This window comes from Juglans regia, chromosome 5 (genome assembly GCF_001411555.2).
Source record: "Juglans regia cultivar Chandler chromosome 5, Walnut 2.0, whole genome shotgun sequence".
Lineage (NCBI taxonomy): Eukaryota > Viridiplantae > Streptophyta > Magnoliopsida > Fagales > Juglandaceae > Juglans > Juglans regia.
This window is the reverse complement of record NC_049905.1, coordinates 12,825,152-12,849,988: the sequence shown is the minus strand read 5'-3', so window position 1 is coordinate 12,849,988 and position 24,837 is coordinate 12,825,152. Positions and strand designations below refer to the sequence as shown.

Genomic DNA, 24,837 nt, shown 5'->3' with positions numbered 1-24,837 from the left:
TAGGCATAATCTATGTTGAGGCAACGTATTATAGAAGGAGAAAAACTGATTCACCTTATAAATTCACCCATTAGGATCTTCTCCATTAATAGTAGTAAAAAAGTGTACGGGGGATGGAACGAAAACTTAGAGCATCGGGACATGCAACACAAGGTTATATACTCTCGTACATGACAATTAATATGCAATGCATCATAATATGCAACTAGCAGTATTCAATAATTGCAACAGAAATAAGGGTGAAAATATAACTTATGCCAGAATAACTAAAAACATCTCAATGCATTAGTGACCATCAAGTTCAAAGTCAAATTGTAGCATAAACTTAGTACAACTAAGGATCAAAGTCAAATCATCCGCTTCATGTGTTCTAAAGCATGAATGACTTTGGCTATATACATAAGGATCAAATCTAGTCTCCTCTCCAGTCCGGCTCCTCCTCAAGGGATGAGATTTACTTGAAATCTCAGTAAGTTAAACAATCAACTTGTACAAAGATAAATTATGCATGAAGAATGATAAATATGAAATGCAGAAAAATGTGTCTCCCATCCAGATTCCTTAACATTTTTAGAAAAATGGAGACACATATTTTCATTTGGAGAACATTTTCACTTCAATCGTCAAAAGACATGATTTCATCATTATTAGCAATTCATAAATAATTCGTAACATCATAACATGTGGTATCGTCATAGTTCCCCATATGCACTATGAGTACTTGCCGGTGACCATAGTACAACTTATGTTGAGACTACGTTGTCCGCAAACTCGTTCTTAATGCATTCGTAATATAACATAACATCATAACGTGTACACCCACCAACATTAGGTATCATAACATATTGATTTCACTACGACGTTCTTTAAAAAGAACCCATTCGAAAGTTTTTGACTGTTTTTCGTCAACCCAGCAGTTATCATTCCATTCTTAAACACTCCAGAGTTGCCAGAGGAGTTCCACTAGAATAATTCTCCATTCTAGCCTTTGTGGTTCTGACAAAAATATTTTTCATGCTAAGTTGAAAAAATATTTCATGACATGTGCATGTAGTAAGATTTCATGTGAAAATGACATTTTTAAATGCAATATGCAAAATTGGTGAAAAATATCACATGTCATGTAAGTATGCACTCAATGTATCATATAACATGATATTTTATGCTCAAAATGACAATTATGACATGAATTGAGCATTTATCAATAATTCATAAATAATATATCAATGTATAAGTTAGAGACCAACTTACAAACTTCTTGAGTAATCACAAAAACGTCATAGAAGATGAAATCAAGTTTGTACTAAGTTAGGATTAATTCTACTATGGATGGGGTTCATAAACAAAGGCTTCAATAATGGGTATTTACGAAAATATCCCAAGACTTTCAAAAATTGCTATTAAGGCCTAATTTTTTACTAATTGCAAACGAACTCCAAAATTAACCAAACTTTATAGACCTCATATTTTTGGTATTCTAAAACCATCTATACCCTTGAAATTTTAAAAATCAAAGTAGAACTAGCTCAAACAATCCCAACCCGTGGCATCCACTCTAGTTGATGCCTAAGTGTGTTTTCAACTATTGATCTCTATGAATGCATGCATTTGGAATTTCCTCTAATCACAAACAATCACCAAAGTCCTTAATGATATGATAAAGGCTAATTCTTGGATAATTAAACTCATCCCAACACTTAATCATGGCTAAGAAATCTTTCATCTTCAACTTACTATAAACCGATGCATGCTTTAATGATCAAAACAAGATAAAATTAAAGCCTATTATGACATGCTTTTAATAAAAAATCAAACCTCCCATAATTATTCTAAGGCAATGATAAGTCATATCAAAGAATACTTAAGACATGCCATAACTAAATTTCTACTTAAAATCAGTTAAACACATAAACCATCCTTTAATGACCCGGTTTTGAACTAAGCATGATAGTCTTTTCTAAACTCAACCAAAACTCATTCCATGGTTTTTATAGGTGGCCAAGGGGATGGAGATGTTGGCCTTGGTCCATGGTGATTGGTGGAAGTGGGCGGTAGTGTAAGAAGTTGAATTTCCAGCTTGCTTCCATCAGCTTGTGTCACCTTGTGTAGGGGGAATAGTGGCCTGAAACCACCATTATTTCCTCCCTACTATGGCTACATTGCTCCTGTAGAGGTGGCGAGGTCGTGGGGCAGAGGTTAGATGAGAAACAGTCCACCAAACCACCCAAGGTAAACGTCAGGTTCAAGTGGTTTCTTCTTGGACAATTTTGTAATGCTTCGTTTTGTGAAGACTTTGGGTGGGAAAACTGAGTCAAATTGCTCATGATAGCCATGGGGCCTCTTGGGGATTGGGTGGTGTAGGAGGTGGTGTGGGCTGGTGGCTCAACCATGGTAGGTGGTTGGTTAAAACTCAACCCAACCGGTTCTCACTCAACTAGCCTAATGGTGCAATTGGTTTGGCTACTTGGTTTGGTTTGTAAACCAATTTCGTCCAAGGCTTGGTCTAGGTTTACAGGGGTCTCATGAGGTGTCTAAGAACCATATTACCGTTGAGAAAAAGGCACAAAAAGATTGGGATTAAGGGCAAAACAGTCCATGCACTCAAAGGTCATACATGTGTGCCGATTGATGTAGTTTGGGGTTTTGACATGTCATTTCTTCTAATGACATGTGGGGAGGTTTATCTAGGGTATTAGTAAGGTCTAAGAATGATGAAATGGAATAATAAATCAAGAAAATTTCAGATCAAAAGGTTAAGGAAAGATTAAAATGAAATTAAGATTCAAAGCATGGTTTAAAGATCACTAACCCTTTGTGTGCTGATTAATGGTCTTAGCCAACTTTCAAAACTTAATTTGGGCGCTTGGGGTATGATATGGGCTTAAGGAAACCAATAGTGTAGTGTATTGGACTTTCAACTTGAATAGTGAAACAAACTCAAACATGACTTTGGGCCTTGTGGGCTTAAAAGGGCCAAGAGTATGGGTTGATGGCATCATGGGCTTTTGGTCTTGAATGAGTGGGGGTCTTATTTCCAATTTTTTTAGGGTTAAAAAGAGATCACAAGATCCACTAAGATGGGCTTGAAAGGGTTTGTCTTGGCCTAATTGGGCCATGGGTCAATTCTACACTAAGTTTGGTCCAAAGGCCTTAAGCCTTCCTTGCTCTTGGGCCAAGGCTAGCTTCTAAGTCTTGAATTCCCTAAGGGCTTGGTTTAAGACTTGGTCCATGAATGTTCTAAGGTCCTAAAGGCCTTACTAGAATTACTAATGGGCTTGCTTCTCTAACCCTTTGCTTAATGATACTAAGTGCTAAGGTCTAAACTAATCTCATTGTCAACATTGAACTAACCAAATAATATAGAAAATATTTAAAGCTCAAAATCATAAGATTAATCTAGAGCGTTTAAAGGTTAATCCTAATGGTTAATTAGGCGGGGTGTTACACTAACTATCCAAAAGCATAAGGAAAATTTCTCTCCCCAATGGGAAGTCATCACAAACATCTTTTGGACTGTAATTGAGCCAAACCGAGCTGGTATTTGGCTTGCCGAGCTCGGCTCGACTCAAAATACTCGAACTCCAGCTTAAGTCCGAGCTCAAGATTTTTATTTATTCTTTGTTCGAGCTCAACTTGGTAAACTAAATTCCTAACTCGAGTTTGGCTCGCATTGTTTATTTTTTTTATTTTTTGAATAAGATTTAATAATTAATAAATTAGATAGATAAAAAAATAAAAATCTAATATTGAATTTGTACAACTAACAAATAGAACCTCTAATGAATTTTAAGATTTTAAAATTTTATAAATAATTAATATCTAACTAGTTGATATTTATCCATAATAACAATATATTATATGCCTACAGAAATTATTAATATATACATATAATATGATAGCATATATCTATTTCATTTATGGTTCTCACATACTAGTATATGAAATCATTAAATCTTATCGACTAATTATTATACAAATTATAAAATATAGATATGAAGTATATTCGATATATAGACATAAGTAATTAGGTAATATATTATATATTTAATTATAAAAGTGTTATGCTTATATTATTAGCTAATACATATATATGTATATGTATATATTTATCAATATATGAATGAGCTTTAATCGAGTCGACTCGCGCATTAATGAGTGGGCATTAACCATTCTTAGCCGAGCCGAGTCAAGTTTTGTTGGGTATGTGTCATTTACTAATCAAGCGGGTATTTGCTTTCACAGACGAATTTTTTTTATTTCTTACGAGTCAAGTTCGATTTAAGTTTAACCAAACAAATACCGACCGGGCTATCAAACAGATTGGTTCATTTATAGCTAGCTCTAGACGTCTTCTAACAAACTCATACTGAAAGACTAATAAGCCCTTGAGCACAACCAATTGAAATTTAACACTAACAACTGACTAATACAAATAAAATAAGATAGTTATTTCTAGAATCCATCATCCCCATAAGTCCCTTAATACACTGTCTTCATCAGCACCGTTCCCTTGATCTTACGGAGGCACAGCCACTTTCTTCATGCCACATCGAGAGCTTCCAGACTTCCTCAATATTTAGAAAACATATTAATAAAGATCAATTTTTTTTTTTATTTCCAAAGTTTTGTCAAAGCAAACATAAGCTAACGATTTACTTAAATTAAAAACAAAATCATTACTAAAACTTTCCAAGTTATATTATCTGGTTATTGTAATTTAATGAAAAATAGGATCAAATGCCAGCTAAAGCACAAGAGATCCAATCTCAAGCATCTATAGCAAATAAGTAGCATACCTAATAAAGCTGACTCCGACTCCACACCGTTAGAGTAGGAGCTCTGATAAAATGAAGTCGGAGTCAGATTTGTCGCCTGGCCGCCTCCGACTTTAACCTCCAACTCTGACTCCTACTTTGACCTCTAACAATAAAAATATATATTATTTATATATTGATCATATATAATCATGTAAAAACTCTAGAATTTATATATTTAAATTCAATACTATATTAGTATGTGATAATTATTAAAGAATAATATTAATATACTAATAACAAATTATATGTATATACTACATATAATAATATCACTATTATATTTGTAATTTATTTTTGTGTTGTTATGTTTTTGTTGGTTGTTTGTTCTAGTTGGAAACAATATTTGGCTTGTTTTTTAGTGGTTGATTGTGTTTCTTATTTGTAATTTCTTAAGTAGTGGATAATTGGATGATGGATATTGTCATTGGACCATGATAGCTAATGGTCCAATGACAATATCCATCCTTTTATTGTTAGTTGTTATTCGGAGCCTTGGTAGCTTGGGCCTTGGCTAAATGGTTGAACCATCCTTTTATTGTTTTTAATTGATTTGGAAGTTTGAGACTCTAATATAAATTATAGTATATCAACAATAGTCTAAAGAGCCTATTGTATATTTAAATTTTTTTAAAATATTTTTTTTTTTACTTTTCATGTTTGCATAGCATATGAAATATTTTTAGTTATATTTTTTGTTTTTACATATTTAAAATATATATATATATATATATGTTTTGTAATACTTTGAGTAAACTTGAAACTTAAAAGCTCACAAAAAATTATCTTTTGTTTTTTTTTTTTTTTTTACATCAAAACCAACATTTGCATTCATCGTAGAATATGGTCTTCAATCATTACAATTGTCTTAATACAATCAGCTACACATTCAACATCAATTCATTCATGCTCCATCAGCTTGCTGTGCCAATTGGTGAGCAACACCATTAAGTTCCCTCTTGACATGTCGAATTTGCCATGTAGTGTTAGTCATTAGTTGTTGCATATCTAAAACAAAACATTGAAGCTTTTCTGCAGTTTGTTCCCTTAGGTCAGTCATTGCTTGCACCACTTGACACGAGTCCCCTTCAAAAAGCAAAAAATACAAACCTAGCTCTTTACAAAAATTAGCAACAGTAAGTAGATCTTTTGCTTCTGCAATAGCTGGATCAACACAATAGAACTTGGGTTGCATTAAACTAGCAAGAACAAAACCCTCATCTTCTCTAATGATGACACCAATGCCAATCTTATTACATTCATATCTAATTACCTCATCACAATTAATTTTAATCCAATGGTGGAGGAGTTTCACAATGAACTGATGTCTGATGATGAGCAATTCTAGTCACTGATTGTTGTTGCACTGCAGTTTGTAAATTCTAGAACATGATCTATTTATATGTAAAGTCTTGTTTAAAAATAGATTATATATGAAGCAGGAAAAAAAATCAAAATGCAACCCCAATCGATTTCGTTGGAGTGAGAGTCGGATTTTCTGGATACCGACTCTCACTCAATCGATGCTTAGCCCTAATAACTAATAGGGGTAGCCACCTTATTATAAATTTGAAACCAAGGATAAGGAGCTTCAAAACCCATCCCAAGATGGGCTCCTTGATGATTATGTGACCGTTTGAGATTACAAGCATCTAAAACAGTTTTAAAATTAATGATGGTAATTTTAAAATATATTTATCTGTCGAAGCTTTTCAATAAAAAATTTCAATTTGGTGCCTTTTTAAAGGTGGACTTTCAGCTTTATTAAGTGATTAAAAAGCACCTTTTAAAAATTTACCAACCATATAATTTTTTTATTTAAAAGAGCTTTTAGGCTTCAAAAAGCACTTTTTAAGCTTCTAAACCCAAATCCAAGTAGACACTAAGTAAAGCTCTGCCACTTTGAGGATCTTACATATCAATTAGTAAATTTATTACTTTGATCGTTTTGTTGAATTTTTCTCTATTTATATTCTAACATTTCTATTTATATTCTACATTTCTATGCAAACCTTTTTTTTTGTAAAAAAAGGGTAGTATAAATAAAGAAAGTAGATGTAACATTAGGGTATACCATAATGATGTGGTCTAAGATTCTTTCACCGTCTCTCCAAAAAAAAAAAAAAGCTAATTATATAACATTGTTAATTGTTGCTTGTAATTTTGTTTGAAGAAAAATTACATTTTTGTCCATGTAATTTGTTTTCCTTAGGTTTGTTAATAATTTGTGTTTGATGAAAAATTACATTTTTGCCCATTATAGTAAAATTACTTTTTTGTCCTTGAAGCTTGTTAGTAGTTTGTGTTTGATGGAAAAGTCACCTTTTTGTCCTTGAGGTTTGTTTTTTATGAACAAAAGGAAATTACCATTTTCTTCTTGAGGTTTGTATTTGGTGAGCAAAGTTACCTCTTTGTCCTTGAGGTTCTAATGTCTTTGATGGGTAAAAGTACCTCTTTGTCCCTTAAGGTTTGTGTTTGAAATTTTCATGGGCTACCTTTTTGTCGATGAGGTTTTAAAATATTTTTTGTTTGACAGGCAAAACTACCAAGGTTTTCATTTTGATAATTAGTAACTCTTTTTTTTTCATTGTTTTTTATTGTCTATTGTGCCTTAATTAAATTTTTTTGTCTCATGAATTAAATTATATTTTTTAGTAACGCTACTCATCATCTTATGATGTGGTATTAGATGATTAAAAATAATTTATTATATTTCACTTGTGAACCTATCATCTAATTCTACATCATAGGATGATGAAATGATGATGAGAAAAATGATAATGAATAGAGCTTTTCTATATTTTTACCCCGAAGCTTCTTTTGGGTAAATTTTAGGTAAATTTGGTCATCCCCTTGTGCTATGACACGCTTAAGATTAGGGTCATGTGTTATTGTTTTTAGGAATAAGACAATATGTTATGAATTATATAGAAATAAGACCATCTAATAATTATTTTTTCCTTTAACATCTACAAAAACGTGGTCCAATCATTAGAGTTGGTGTACTAAAGAATGTCAAACTAACATTCTATTATTGTTCCTTTCTATTTTATATTTTCATTACTTTAGTTCAAAATATTCAACTTTCAAGATGATCTTCAAAAATACTAATAATGTAGCTAGACCTAGGCATGAGCCTTGCAGTAAAAGAAAACTATACATGAGTTGGAAAGATCACTTTTATGAAAAAAGTGAATTCCATTTTTGTAAAACAAATTAACTATTTTCTTAATAACAAACAATAAATTTTACAATAGTTGTATATATGCCTCTTGACTTAACTAGTTCAAAAACCACGTCTTGATTCACATATCTATCATTGGTTTGTTACCTATGCTATCATGGATTTAATAGTTATTTTTTATAATCGAAAAAACTCTAAAACACTTTCACATTGTTTAGTTCATTATCATATTTAGCAATTATTAAATTTCCTCAATTATTTTCAGTCTTAATGGTTAGTTTTAATGTAACACCCCGCCTAAAAAGCTCCTTAGGCATTTACCTTAGTTGCCTTAATCCTAGTTAATTAAGAGTAAGACAATTTGAGAATAAGAATGATTTTGGATTTTTGAGTTGGCAAAAGGACCGTATACTTTGGGTTTAGTATAATTATTAGAAGATTCTAGTACAATATTGATTTTGAGGAAAAAAAAATTTTGGAGCTTGATTGGTTTAGTAATATTATTTTGAAGAATTTTTAATGCTTTATTAATTTTAAGGATAAGAAGCTAAGAGGCCCATAAGAGAATGACACATGGCATATTAGAGGGTTGTCACATTAATGTGCTAAATAATTTGGATTAAATATTTGATGGATTTGGAGAAGATCCAAAGAGTGGTTTACTAAGGGCCAAGCTTTCTGGGTATAAAGGCTTAGGAGAGGTAATAAGACTTTAGGCCCTACTTGATGGATATAGGACTTTAGGGCTCTAATGCACTAGGGATGTGATGGGCTAAGGATAAGATGTTAAAAAGGCTTAGACCCAACTTGGGAGATATAAAATTTTAAACTTTTCTTGGAGGACACTAGAAATATGCCCAATGTAAAGGACATAAAGCCATTGAGCCTAACTTAATAAGAATGAAGGTCTTAAACCCAATTTGGAAGACATAAGATTTTAGGCCTCACTTATTGGACACAAGACTATGGGTCTAACTTATTAGACCCAAGATATTAGGTCCAACTTAGTAAGCATAAGGTCATTAGGCCTAACTTAGTAAGATTTAAGATTTTGGCCCAATTGAGGAAATACCCATAGATTAGGACCCAACCTAGTAGGCCTTTGAGTTCATGGATAGGCCCCACAAATCTGAACATAAGGTCCATATAATAACCCACTCCAATGCCCAAACCCAAGGCATGCACTTTTGGCCCCAATAAAAGCCCAACCCTTGAAGCCTAAAAGCCTTGTCTTCCATTTTTACACTTCTAATTGAAGCCTACATACACTATACTATTGGTTTTCCTCAAGTCCAAATTATGCCACGCTCCCCTAAGGTTTCTATCTAACCATGTTTAAGCTTCTAACTTGAGTTAAGAAGCACTAATCATCTTACACATGATTAGTAACCTCTAAACTATATTTTAAACTTAATTTTTCTTCAAATTATTTCACACATTTTTTTATCTCAAATTTTTTGGTTTTTATTATTGATTTGAATTGTTCTTAGACTAATTTATAAGTTTAGACTTGACCCAACACATGTCAATAGAATCAAAGCCATGTCAATGCCCAAGTTACCACCAATCGGCACCTAGGTGCACCTTCATGTGTATTGACCCAAATTAGCCACTAGCCCATGCCTTCTACACCATTTTCTCAAGGGAAATATTATAATTTACACCCCACCTTAACCCTCCTAGTTCAGTTCTAGCATTGGATGAATTGGCTCCGAGAAACCTAGCCAAGAAACCAAACCAATTCCATTACAAGCCTACTTGAAACCAAATCGAGTGGCCTTGGATATCAATTAAATTTATGATCTTGTTTGAGCCAACTCCTCATGTGACCCTTGTATTTTTGTCCCTTAGAAGTGCTTCAAAGCACTCAAGTGCTTGCTTGACCAATTAACTCTCCAAAGCAGCCCAACCGATTGGCACAAAGAGACGCACACTTGAAAAACCATCACCCATTTCACCCCTTTCATTTTCTACTCAAGCATGATCACTTGGTAGCCACTCATACCTCTCTTCCTCACCTAAAGAAGCCTTCAAATGATGGTCATAATGCCCCCAAGTCAGACCAAGAGGATGGGACAAAGGAGCTTGAAGAATATGGAGAACTTTGAAGGAAACTCAAAACCGTAGGCTATGGCTTTCTTGTCTTGTGAATTTTGTTTCAAACATCTTAATCATGCAGCCCCTGCACCTATGGAGGTATACTAGCTCTCTTCCATTATAAAATTATGACACTTTAGACCACTATTGAATTGAACCAAGTGATGTCACCCTTGGCATTTTGCACTCAAGCACTCCACCTCCCACCTTCACCACTCACATTCATTTCCTTGGAGCCAAAACCAACGCCCCCTTGCCTCTTACCCTCCTTTGAGTCCTATAAATACCTCTCATCATCTCTCACTTCTTCACACAACTCTCTCTAGTTTTCCTTTGGTGTTCTTGAGAGCAAAGCATTAGAAAGGGTGAAAATTGAGTAGCTTGAGTGAGGTCTTGGAGTGAGTTGAGATTTGAGAGCTTAAGGGCCATGAATTTTGTGAGTAATCTTGTCTTATATCTTGTTGGGTGTTAGATTAACATGTTAGGTTTTGATTTATGGCATGAGAATGAGAATTTGATTGATTTATAAAAAGTTTTACTCAAGGTGTTGCATATGGTTCAGATGTGGAGTTTTGATTGAATAAATTGTTCTGGGTTGCAATTTTAGTCATAACATGTCTTGACTAAAATTGTCATGATAGGGTTATAAATCCATATCTTGTGTTGATTGTTTAAGTGTTCAGTTTGCACTTTTATGAGATTGATCTTCGCATATCATGATTTATATCCTCAAGGATGGCCTCATGAACCTTTAGGAACCAATTATTATCATGTTACGCATTTAAATGAATGTTTTCTTTAGGCTTTAAAACTTGCACTGACAAAGAGAAGGTAGAAACATCATGCATACACATGGTTTGAAGGTTTTTGGATGATATGGTGTTATTCAACGCCTAAGTGTTGGGATGAACTCGTATGGAATTTTTCTTCTAAGTTGTAAACATGTTCCAAGATTAGTTTTATGGATTAATGTTTAATGGAATTGGATTGCACATGCATGCAAAGAAGCTATAGGTTTGAAGTTTCAAAATGGTCAACAAGTTGCATGCCACGGGTTGGATGATTTTGACATAGTAGTTAATTTATTTTTGAAACTCTAAGGTCATATGTGGATTTAGAACAAACAAAATTCGAGGTTTGTGAAATTTGGTGAATTTTGGGACTCAATTGCAAATAGTGAAGATTTAGGGTCTTAGTGAAAATTTTGGAAAGTATAGGGGTATTTTCGTAAATATTGATTTTTGACGCCTTTTGATTATGAAAATATTCCTTAGTTATGCAATTCCTAACTTAGAATAACTCTTACTACAGCCACAATAATTCTCTAAACCTTTGGAAAGTTTGTAAGTTAGCTTCTAACTTACTCTTAAATAATTTATTTATAATTCTTGTATAACGCCACATTAATATTATAAATGTCATTTTTAGCTTGAAAAATCATAGGATACATAATTGAGCATTTGATTAATTGTTTACGTGACATGTGAAATTCTCACCATTTTAACATATTGCATTTACAAATGTCATTTTCACATTAAAGCTTTCTACATATGCACATGTCAAGAAATAAATTTTTAAAGCATCACATAAAAATAAATTTTGTCATGACTCCAAAGGCTAGGATGGGGAATTAACCTAGTGGAACTTCTTTGTCCACTCTTGAGTGAGTAAAAATTGAGTGGTAAGCTTTGGGTTGACAAAGAATCGTCAACGGGTTTTGAATGGATTCTTTTTAAAGAATGCCAGAGCGAAGTCGTATATGACACCTAATGATGGTGAGTGCATATGTTATGATGATGAAATGTTATGATACAAATGCATTGAGAACGATGTCTGTAGACAAAGACGTAGTGTAAACATGAGTTGTGCTACGGTCACCGGCAGATACTCAATGTGCATATGGAAAACCATGTTGCTACCATATGTATGTTCATAATGGCTTTAATAACGATGAAATATTATGTTTTTTAATGCAATGAGGTATGAAATGTTCTTTTTCGAAATATCATGTTTTTGAAACGAAGAAGTGAAAAATGTTCTCTAAAATAGATGTGCATTAAGGTTTTTCTGAGAAATGTTGAGAAACCTAGATGGGAGATAAATATAGATTTTTTTCTTCTACATATCATTGCATGTATCTCATGTTTATCATTAATCATGCATATCTTATTTTTGTGCAAGTTGATTGTTTAACTTACTGATAAACAATCAACTTGCAAGTGGACCTACTATCATTCCTCCCAGAAGAATAAATGGTTTTTAGGACTGGTAGAGGAAGAACAAGATGGACCGCTGGATACAGATGGCTGAAGAGGAGTTAGACCTTGAGCGAAGACTAGATATAATTTTGATACTCATAATCATTGACTCTTCATACTTCAGAGCATATGAAAGAGTTGATCTAACCATGGAACCTGGATTATGTATTTTGTATTAAGAAAATACTATCCTTAAGTTTGAACTTATGGTTATTAATATTATTGGGATGTTTAGTTCATTCTGGTATAAATTTTTATAAGTCACCATATTGTCCGCTGCGATTATTGCATACTGTTAGTTGCATACTAAGATGCAATGCATATTAACTATCATGAATGGGGGTATGTAACCTTGTGTTGAATGTCCCGACGCTCCAAATCTTTGTTACATCCCTAGCGAGGGTTTGGGGGCGTCACATTTAATATTGATATGTATTTTAAGGATTATATTTTCCCATATAAAAAATGCAGTAACATTTTCACCTGAACATACATGCTTTGCGCAGTCTGACCCACGCATTGCGTAAGAATTTAGCACTTACTTGGGATCACTGAGCAAGTTCAGTTCGACTGACATATTGTTTGAAAATTTCAAGCATTGCAAGAAAAAACCTTACTTGTGATCAGCAATTCCAACCTGACCAACACATTACTTAGTAATTATGAGCATCGCAAGTCTAGTCTGGCAGGCACACTGGTCGATAATACTGAATAGTACAAGAACTTAACCCTTGTTCAAGATCATCGAGCAAGGCAAGTCCAACTAACACCTTGCTCGAAAATTTCGAACATCACAAGAAAATAACCCTTGCTTGAGGGGTTAGGAGTTTGGACCTTGCCTCAAGCTAGCCTACTCACTCCCTCATCTTTCATTATTCCGTGGTGACTAATTACTAGGACATAAATATAACTAAGTTGGAGATCCAGTATTTCAAGTTAGAGCAAAAATAGTTTATAGAGGCAACAAGTGGATAAGGAGATGCAATTATGATAGCAACATTATTGGATTCGATTGGATTGAAAAGATCATTTCATTCAAATGGTACTAGAGTGAGTTTCCGACCCATTACTAGGCGTGAAAATATTTCATCAAAAATAAAAATAAAAAACATTCAAGTGCATTCAGATGGATTGAAAAAAATTTCTTGTGTGCGATCATACCAGCAATAATGCACTGGATCCCATCAGAACTCTGCAGTTAAGCGTGCTTGGGCGAGAGTAGTACTAGGATGAGTGACCTCCTAGGAAGTCCTCATGTTGCACCCCTCGTTTAAAATTTTCTTTCCAAATAAAATTTGCTTTGATAGGGTGACGTGGCAAAGGAAAATTTGCTCTGCTAGGTTTTCTTTTGTCTTATCGCGATTTGGCAGCTGCTGGGCCCATCCTGGGCTCGTCAGCATTTGGAAAATGACACTCCTTTGCGGAGATGGTCTCACAATCCCTGGCTCCACTGCTTGAAGTGTAACTGTCAATTTGTGTGCCCAAAATCATTAATGGTACGCCTTGTGTCTTGTTCACATGAGAAGAGATTGAAAAATCTACTCATTGTTTTTCGATTTTCTTTGGTGATGAAGTTCCTCCTCCTATGACGTACACTGGATAAGATTCGTGTTGTTATAAAAAATCGAAAGGGTCTAGAAATACAACCAGTAGTATCAAGCATGCGACACCCACGTAATGTGCTCCTTCGGTTTTCAATTGAAGCCGATTTTTTCAAAGCCTTTTCTAGAGAGACTTGTGAAGTAGAAGGAAAGCCTTACAAGATTTTTACATGGAACCCAAATTTCTCAGAGGAACAAGAGCCATCTATGGTTCTAGTTTGGGTGGTCCTCCCTGGACTATCGCCTAACTTTTACAACAAATCCTTCCTGTGGAGTCTGGTACTACCAATTGGTAAATACTTTAGGAGGGATAACAGCACGCGTTGCGCTACGCGTATGGATGGAGCAAGGGTCTGCATAGAGATGGACGCAGCTCTAGATCTGATTCCGGGTTTTTGGATTGGTGACCCAAGGAAATCTTCATGTAGGTATCAGGAAATAATATCTACAAAACGTTGCTGGCTTATTGCTGTCTTTGTCATATGCAGGGCCACAAATCTAAAACATGTAAAAGATAGGTGGATGCTAAGAAGATAGGTGATCCAAAAAACTTGGAAGGAGGTAAGGTGTTGAAAAAATGGGTTCCCAAAATCCTAGAAAATAACCTCGAGGAAAATGTGAATTAAGAGTTAGGAGGGAAGGTGATTTCGAGAGATATGGAGGATCCATAAGTTCTGGAAGTAGAAAACTGAGTAACCAATGATGGTAGCTTGGAAAACAAAGTAGCCAACAATCTACTAAAGACGTTGATTGTGATTGAAGATGTGTCTGAGGAGTTGGTAATGGTGACAAATCCGATGCATGAAAAAATTTCTATGCAGGAAAAAAATACTTGTTATGATGGCAGTTTGGACAGGGCACAGGAAAGGCATGTAGTGCAGGAAGAAATTCCTACATAGGAAAGAAATCCCCTGCAGGACGGGGATGGCATGGGGTCTGAGAGACAGCTTTGTGGCGAGGGGTCTGGACAATTTTATGCTAACCAACCTCTAGCAAATGTATCGTCTGTGTCGGAAGGTGAAGAGGACGAACTTGACTTCGGCCACCTTCAAAAGGAGGCTGATTCGCTATCAGAACAAGAAGACCCGAAATGTCAATTAGGAAAGGATAAAGAGTTTAAGCCAAGGAATTCCACAAGGGCTAAGAGCAAGCCCTTACGCATCAACCTATGATTAAGCCAATTTTATTTTCAAACCTTAGGGGCCTTAGTAGACTGGTAAAGTTAGTTGATATGTATAAGCCAAGGATCATTGCATTGGTGGAACTGTTTATGAATGAGAGCCATTTGACTCGGTTAAAAGTCAAACTTCGTATGGAAGGCAACATTTCTAATGAGGTAAATGGTGGCAAGATTTGGTTATTATGGGCTCCGGGAGTCAAGCTAACGGCGCTGAATTGTTTTTCCCAATCCTTATCGGTTAGACTAGAGGAGGACAACCATTTAATTATCTCCTTTGTGTATGCAAAGTGTCAACAACTTGATAGAAGAAGCTTATGGGATAATCTACGAAGTATCAACCCAGGAAATGTTTCATGGATGGATCTTGGGGACTTCAACATAATTTGTAATGATGAGAAAGGCAGAGGTGGAAGACCAAGATCTACAATGGCTATGGCAAATTTCAATTCTTTTATTGATGACACTGGATTGTTGGATATGAACCAGGAAGGTAAATATGCTATCATTGTGCAACGGACAGCATGGCCTATCAAGAAGTTGGGTGCGTTTGGATAGGGTGATGTTTAATTCCTCTCTACTTCTACATTGCTCCAAGGCTTCCTTTAAGTATTTACTGCAAACATATTTAGACCATTCTTGTAACGCCCCGGTCCCGCAGGAATCGAAAAGTTACTCCCTATAACTTAAAACTCACAATTCATCAATGTATTTATAAACTCCAAAATAGAAAGTCATTATAATACTACATAATCTCTTGATAAAATCCGCCACTTCTCAGAAATCTTCTATGAGTAATCCACTATACTTAAATAATCATCTCACCGATGCTCCATAATCCTGATCCTTAGCTGGATTATTCAAAATCATCTGAAAAATACATGGAGATAAGGGGTGAGTTATCAACAACTCAGTAAGCAGAGGATATATACTAGTGTGTAAATATGAGCATTTTCACAGAGTTTAGAATGCAGAAATAAAACATTTCAGTATCAATATGCAAATCTCAAAAAATACATATTATCAGAAAATCAGAACGACTTTTCAAACATTTCATATTCAAAAACCAACTTTTCATATTCAAAGATTCCTTTAGCACAGCATGACTGAACATCTTCGTCTTATCATATTATATCAAAGCATCATATCAGAACAAAGACCATGTTTAACACATGTGGTAGGGTTGTGTATCTTGCGGAAAGCCAAGCAGAACATAAATCGCCATGTTACCAAAGCGATTGCACTCAGAATAGAAAACCATTATTATATCCCGTGGCGGGCTAGAGGTCACTATTGTATTCCATGACAGGGCCAGAGGTCACTATTGTATCCCGTGACAGGGCCAGAGGTCACGATTATATCCCGTGACAGGGTCAGAGGTCACTATGATATCCCGTGACAGGGCCATAGGTCACTATTATATCTCATGACAGGGCCACATATCAGAGTAAAACAGAATCAAAATCACCATATCAGAGTCAGAACAGAATCAGAAAGTCATGCTAAAGGTTTTTCAGATGCCACATCATATCAAAACAGTGTACTAATATTCAGATCATTTCACATTTTCCAAAATAGATTCAGAACATCTTCACATCACATACGAAATTTATCAAATTTTCATATTCACTCATTTTTCTCAGTTCAATAACAGAATGCTAAAAATAAGCTCATGTCTACACCAGTCGTGATAAAAAATACTTTCTTCTTAAACAGAATCTCATGAGTAATGCAGAACAAATATCTGAGATTGTTTTCATATTTCTTTTCATAACAAAACATGCACATTTTCTAAAAAGGGGTCTCAATTTATTTTATTTTATGCAAAGTCTAGCATAGGAACCCCGCTTACCTGAACTTCTTAACTTTTTCGAAATTTTTCTCAAAATATCGAATAATAATTAATCGTCACCTATAAAAATAACCACATAATTCTCATAAATTTCCAATCGAACACATATTTTAATATTTAAGCCTAAGATGCTAAAATAACCTATTTTAATTCTTCAAAAAAAACCTAACTTCACATAATCCTAAAATATCGGCACATTTTCTAAATTCATCAATATCCACTTAATTTAACTCCGACTATGACCATAAATATTAAAAGAAATATTTCTATGAAATAAGATTTTTGGTACTAGTAAAAATTTCATAAAAAAAAAATAGCTTTAATCATAATTTAAATGTTCAAAATAAAATTACACACTTACCATAAAAATAATTTGCTACCAATAGTATAAAATAAACATCCTATTTATTATTGAAAACAATTTACGAAGTTTAATACTAGATAATATAATTATCCCAGAATATTTTGGAATAAACCATAACTATTTTTAAAAAGACTAAATCATATCTAAAATGCAAAAAAAAAAAAAAAAAAAAAACAACAACAACAACAATAACAACATTACACCAATATTACTTGCTCTTAAAAATAAATCTTTACTTAAATAATATGTTAAAATACTTAAGTGATTTTTCTGTAATCCTAATTATATAAGACTGTACTAATACATAATAAAAGTTTAAAAGCTCATTAATATAACATGTAGTGAAGGGTATTACGGTAATTTCATTTAATTCTTTGAAAACTAACGAAAAAAACCTACGTAAATCAACATAACATGCACGGCAGGGCTTACTCGCGGAGGAAATCAAGTGGCAACGTGCGACGTAGGCGAGGGGCTAGGCAAACGGCAGTGATCTCGGCGGAGCACTGGACTAGAGAGAGTGAGAGAGAGAGACCAACGAATGAGGAAAGAAATGAAAGACATAGAGTAAGCCGAGAGAGTGACATAGAGGTGCTGTCGGTGGCTTACCGAAAGGGACGCGGCAGAAAAAGGTGGTAACGACGTGGAAGTGTTGGCACCGTGTGTGATGGCTTCGAACAACAAGTGCACCGGGTTGGGTTGCTCTGTTTTCGATGGCTAAAATAGGGGAGTTTTCGGTTCACTATGTAGATGGTCGTCCTCGGCAATAAGGTGGTGGTGCATGGCGAAGTGGAGCTGCGATCCGTGGAGTTGCAGTGTGCTCGGGTTGCGTCGATTTCGTATGGGAGTAGCGTGTATTCTGGACGGTGCAACGGCTAGGTTGAAGAGGCTAGCAGCGGTTGAGACTTGGTGGAGGGTTGACGGAGGCTGAGCCGGAGTGTGTCAAAAGTGGTGGTCTGGTTTATGGGTGCAAAGTTGACGAGCGTTGAGCCGAGAACGTAGAGAGCCAGTGAACGATAAGGAGTTATGCTTGGATTGTGCAGCGGTGCACTGCTGTTGCTGGGCATTTCCTGGACGTGGAGGCAGTGGCTGTTCCACGGTGGTCCCGTGGTTGACACTAGGAAAACTGGTTGCTGGGCTTCACGCGGTGGTGATGACGGCACTGAAGTTGGACAGTGGGAGGGGCATGCAACCCACCGATGTGGTTACTATCCCTATGGCAGTGCATGTACTTTGTGGTTTAGTGTTGTTCTGCCGTGGGGCTCATGGTTTGCCAAAGGCTGAGTGGTGGGGCTACCACACGGTGGTTTACGTTGTGCAAAGAGGAGCCGTGGTTGTTGTTTGTTTTTATTCCTGCCTCATGCCGTGAAATCAGTCCTCTAAGGCGGGTTGGGGTTCATGCTCCCATCTGGTTGCTTTGGACAATATCTGACGAGGTGGCTATGCTTCCCACATCGAAAACACCGTCCAGTTCTCCTTCTGCAATCCCCAAAGTGTACTACGTTGCATGACTAGCAGGAGTTATTCCATTGATTGTCCTGCACCTGTCTCTGGCCTGGGTTGCTCACTAACTTCATCCTCTTCCATGGTCCTTGATTCTCGTTCGAGGGAAACCCCAATGGCGTCGGCCCCTTCCTCTGCTCCTGAAGTTCAACACTTCTCTTGTAGCCTCGCTCGACTATTGTGGCCTTATCTACTAATTCCGAGAAGTTCTGGATCTAAAGGGCCACCACTCGCTCATAAATCTGGTTATCTAGTCCCTCCTCAAATTTTCGGGTCTTCTTCTCCTCATCGGGTATCAGATATAAGGCAAAGCATGATAGTTCAATATATCTGGCCCATACTGGTGCACTGTCATAGTACCCTGTACTAAATCGGCAAAAGTCCTTGGCCCTAGCGTCCCTAATTGATCTTGGAAAGAAACAGTCAAAGAAAATCTGCTTGAAGTGGGGCCAACTAACCACTCCCATCCCATCAGCTTCCTTGATGGTTCTCTCTAATATCCACCATCGTTTAGCCTCACCAGTCAGCTTGAAGGCGGAGTACAATACTTTCTATTTGTCAGTACAATTCAAGACACGAAGTACCTCCTCAATGTCCTAGATCCAATCCTCAGCTAAGGTCGGGTCACCACAACCATCAAAAGTGGGAGGGTGCATCTAATTTAACTGCTCTATGGTGCATCCGTCCTCTTCATTTCCTGCATTCAAGCCCCCAAGATTTCGAACACGACGTTGAGCAGTCATCCTGGAAGACTCATCCTTGGTTAAACATTTCAAAGGAAGAAAATAATAAAGTAATAATTGTGCGAATAACTACCAATTAATCTATAAATCACGAATCAATAATCTATTTCTTGTAGTTCGTAGAATTCTAAACCCCATTTCAAAAATTTATTTCCTAAAGTCCAAAATTTCAAGACCTCATATATCAGAGTCTACGGAACTTCAAACTTAGCTTTTGATCAAGCTTATTTACACTTACAAAATCTAAACCTTAAATCTTATCAAAATCATTTTCTACATTCCATTAAAAAATCGAGTGGATCTAAGACCTTAAACGTCATGAAGATCGGTTCTTGAAATTTACAAACTTTAATACCTCAAATTTCCTAGAATATATTCCCAAAAGCCTATTAGATTCTAAAACCTTAAATACAAATTTAATCATCTCTTAGTCCTAGAATTTCTACATCTCAAATCTGAAATTTCTTCCTAAACCCACAGATATCTAAACCTCCAAGGTTTATAGTATGCAGAATCTCTAACCTGGCTTTGATACCAACTGCAACGCCTCGGTCCCGCAGGGATCGAAGACTTACTCCCTATAACTTAAAACTCACAATTCATCAATGTATTTATAGACTCCAAAATATAAAGTCATCAGAATACTACAGAATCTCTTGATAAAATCCGCCACTTCTCAGAAATCTTCTATGAGTAAACCATTATGCTTAAATAATCATCTCACTGATGCTCCATAATCCTGATCCTTAGCTGGATTATTCAAAATCATCTGAAAAATATATGGAGATAAGAGGTGAGTTATCAACAACTCAGTAAGCAGAGGATATATACTAGTGTGCAAACATGAGCATTTTCACAGAGTTTAGAATGCAGAAACAAAATATTTCAATATCAATATGCAAATCTCAAAATATACATATTATCAGAAAATCAGAGCGACTTTTCAAACATTTCATATTCAGAAACCAACTTTTCATATTCAAAGACTCCTTTGGCACAACATGACTGAACATCTTCGTCTTATCATATCATATCAGAACAAAGACCATGTTTAACCCCTGTGGTAGGGCTGTGCATCCAGCGGAAAGCCAAGCAGAACATAAATCACCTTGTTATCAAAGAGATTGCACTCAGAACAGAAAACCGCTATTATATCCCGTGGCGGGCCAGATGTCACTATTGTATCCCATGACAAGGCCATAGGTCACTATTATATCCCGTGACAGGGCCAGAGGTCACTATTATATCCCGTGACAGGACCACATATCAGAGCAAAACAGAATCAAAATCACCATATCAGAGTCAGAACAGAATCAGAAAGTCATGCCAAAGATTTTTCAGATGCCACATCATATCAAAACAAAGTACTGATATTCAGATAATTTTGATGGTTCAGCTGGAGAATAAGAGTAGGAAGTTTTAGCAAGGTGTGATGATTGAAGTGGAATAAGTGTCTGAGGGTACAAGTGCTTATTTGAGAGTCGTAGTTAGTAAACAGATTTTATTTTTCGGGTATTTTGATTTGATGAGTGAAGGATAATTTCGAGTTTTGGAGAATTTTTAATTTATGTTATTGAGATTTTCTTTATTGTCCCCATGGAGGAACTTAGATATTTGAATTGATTAAATGGATTAATATTTCATGGGATTTTACTGGATTTTATAGTTGTATTATTTAAGTTAATTTTAGGTATTAAGAGTTAACTCTCCAGACTTTTGGGATCGGGGCGTTACAATTCTCCTATGATCATGTGGATGGAGAGGGATAATTCTAAATATGGTTTCCCTAGCTTCAAGTACCAAAGAATGTAGGCGACTCACTCGGAATTTCGGAATTGTGTTAGTGGCTCTTAGGAGATGCAAAGGGGAGGCCTAGGTATGGTTCGGTTAGCTGGAAAATTAAAGGATTTGAAGCAATGCCTGAAGTGGAGTTGGATAGTACTTGGATACAGAGGGAGGAGTTTCGCCTAGCTCAACAAGCTAAGCAACAATGGCTTAAATCAGGTGAGGCAAGTGCTTAATTCCTTTTTCAAGGCTTTCTTATCCAAGCAGTATAAAGTAGTGAGGGTGATGACTCTAAATGATGGAAGGTGCTTAAAGAGCCCAGAGAAGGTGCATAACGGGCGGTTGAATATTTTTCTGATTTCTTAATCTCTAAAAATTCTAATCCTTTACCAGATCTCTATAGAAAAACAAAACAAATCCCATGTAAAATTAAAACAAAATTAAGAAAAATCTGACGTATCCTGCACGTCAAACATACGTAACCTGCTATAGATCGGGTTTTGAGATATCGATCCCAATCTATTTTTTTTCTTTATTTTCTTTCAACTCAAACTTCATTCCACCCTTTCACATACCATAAACCAATTGAAAGTGACTGAAATTTTATTATAGAAATAATAATATTGGAAAGAGTAATACGCGCGCGTGCTACTAAAAACAAAGGTGACTCGCATGACCAAGTGGTTTAGGAAACATAAACCGTGTATACTGAAAGAAAGTTCACTTATTATAGTACGTAATATTTATATATATGCATGCAGGTTTTGGAAGTCCTGACTTTTGATACCAGAATTTTAAATACAATACGACCAAGAAATTATTCAAATAATATCAAGTCGTTTTCATAAGACCATAGGGGAATATGCAGCCTTGATCATGTGCCCGCCATAATCCCTGTTGGCCGGCAGAGACGATGATCTACAGGGAGGGCTAAAGATCATTATGATGTCATTCTTACGTTTTTATTCAAAACATAAAAATACACAAGAAAATAAATCACAGTCGTTGTACGTTTAGATGCCGCACATCTCCTCGAAGATATGTACATCCTGTGGCCAAAGAGAAGCAGCTGGAGACATGCATGCTTATGCTAGCTAGTTCTCTTTGTTTCTATATATTTCTTTTTAATAAAATTATTTGAAATACTTTTATTCGAAGATCGACTAGGCTTGCAAATTTCTCAATTATAATTATCGTTGGGACAAGGTTTGAAATAAAATTGAGGATGGATTTCTTAATCTTATAGATTATCGGAATGAAATTGATAAAAAATTAATTATTAGTACAAATATGATAATTGATGAACATATATAGAGTACTTCAATTAGTATAAATAATATTTTTTTTATTTTTTTATTATATATTTTTGCAGGAAATATATATATAGCGGGTCACAAATAAGTAATTTTTTGTAGTTAAAAATTATACATAAAGTCTTTAAAAAATTATTATTTGATACTTCGATTTTTTTACTGTTAATAAATGAGTCTTACAACAAATGGTATATTAACTCACTGAATCATAGATTTTTTTTTTGTTTCGAAACGACGATCGAGATCGATCCCTTAAATTTTATTTAAAACCTTCACTTGTAGGAAATGAATAGTACTGTGGTTATAAGTCTGATCACTTCATAGCTCACGCAAATATTGACAATTCTGACGCAAAAAAAGATTACCCATTATTATCTCTTACACATGATGATGATGATGCAATTGCAACGTATATGTGATGTCATGAATATTAGTGTAAGAAATTCTTGGTTGACAATTTGTAGAATTAGTGATAATGAGGGAGGTAATTTATAGATTGATTATTGTTTATTATCACACGATGATAGCCTTAACTCTTTCTTTATGGAGGGTTTGTCCAAGTGTCAATTGGCAAGACGTTCATGGGGGAGGCTTTTGGTGGGGGATTAGTTGAAGTGCACGTTGACTTCCATCTCTCTCTCAGAGGCTGTGATATGTTTTTGTTACACTTATAATGATAGGACTGTGCACAGCCTACCCTATATAATCACCTTTACTCACAACAATCTTTCAAAGCAAAGTGATCCAAAAATAAGGAAATCATAGGAAAAGAGAGTAAACAAGTTAAAGGCAGGTTGCAAAAGTAGCATCAAGACTTTGAAAATGCTTTCAGCAACCATTTCTTGCTACCCGGATGTCCCACAAGGGCTGCTGCAGATATCCTCCATGACTGAAGACATTATTTCTTCCTCTCTTGAAGTAAACTCTGGCACAGATTCTCACCCAAGCTCTCTCCTCTCCAATTTTTCCATTCTGAAGGACAAGGTTTTTCAGGTGGAGTCACTGATTAGCATCCTGAACTCACTAAATCATAGTGAAACTGAATTAGCATCGTCCTTAGCCGCAGTCGGCATGGATACCGTAATCCAAGAAATAATCATGACCACCTCGTCAATGATGTTCATATGCCAACAAATGGCTCTTGGTTTCACTTCTGCCGGCACTAGCAACCATGAATTGCAGCAGCAGCAACAGTGTCGACAAAATCGATTTCCTCAATCAAACTTCGGAAGCAATCGCGATGGGATCGTAATCCAAGAAGGAGAGCAGGGTTTCTATTCTGGCTACATGGTTGAGTGGAATGATGAAAACTACAACAATTCCAGTAACAAGGATGAAAACCGGAGTGTTATCACGGGAAAGAACAAAAAGGCTGGAGACGGACAACGGCTTTCGCTGGAATATGATGTCATCCAATTAGAAGCTGCTGATATATTGGCTAAGTACACGCATTATTGCCAAGTTTGTGGAAAAGGGTTCAAGCGAGACGCTAATCTGAGAATGCACATGAGGGCTCACGGAGATGAATACAAGACCATTGCAGCTTTAGGCAACCCCATGAAGAATGGGAGCGTGCTGGGCAACAGAAAAGGTTTGAGGGAATTGCCTACGAAATATTCGTGCCCACAAGAAGGGTGTAGGTGGAATCAAAAGCATGCAAAGTTCCAGCCTCTGAAATCCATCGTTTGCGTGAAGAATCACTACAAGAGGAGCCATTGCCCGAAGATTTATGTTTGCAAGCGATGCAACCACAAACAGTTCTCGGTGCTGTCTGATCTACGAACACATGAGAAGCACTGCGGGGATCAGAAATGGCAATGTTCGTGTGGAACCACATTTTCTCGGAAAGACAAACTCATGGGACATGTTGCTTTGTTCGTAGGGCACACCCCGGCCAGTAGCTCTTTTATAAATCTAGCATAATTTTGGCACCATGATTGCAAATAGATGATATGAATCATCTGAGAGAATTGTTTTCCTGTCACGTGCTATCCATTTTGGTGCAATAATGATACAAACATGTTTAAATCAATTTATCTTATTTGATGGTATAATATACACGAATGCTTTATTCTAATCTGGCCCGTCATGCTAATTGTTATTTTCTTGAATTCATCATCACTTCAACCTGTTCTCCATTTCTTGA

At 35.7% G+C, this 24,837-nt stretch overlaps 1 protein-coding gene and 1 non-coding gene across 2 annotated transcripts; both read left to right on the top strand.

Moving 5' to 3' along the window:
- The first annotated feature begins 13,500 nt into the window (after nucleotides 1-13,500).
- Nucleotides 13,501-13,619, top strand: LOC118348536. The gene has a single exon (XR_004801615.1). It is a non-coding gene; the product is annotated as a 5S ribosomal RNA (ribosomal RNA).
- A 9,894-nt stretch (nucleotides 13,620-23,513) lies between these two features.
- LOC109006945 (protein SENSITIVE TO PROTON RHIZOTOXICITY 2-like) lies at nucleotides 23,514-24,614 on the top strand. The gene has a single exon (XM_018986395.1). It carries the CDS (start codon nucleotides 23,514-23,516, stop codon nucleotides 24,612-24,614), a length of 1,101 nt encoding a protein of 366 aa, XP_018841940.1.
- Nucleotides 24,615-24,837: the final 223 nt, after the last annotated feature.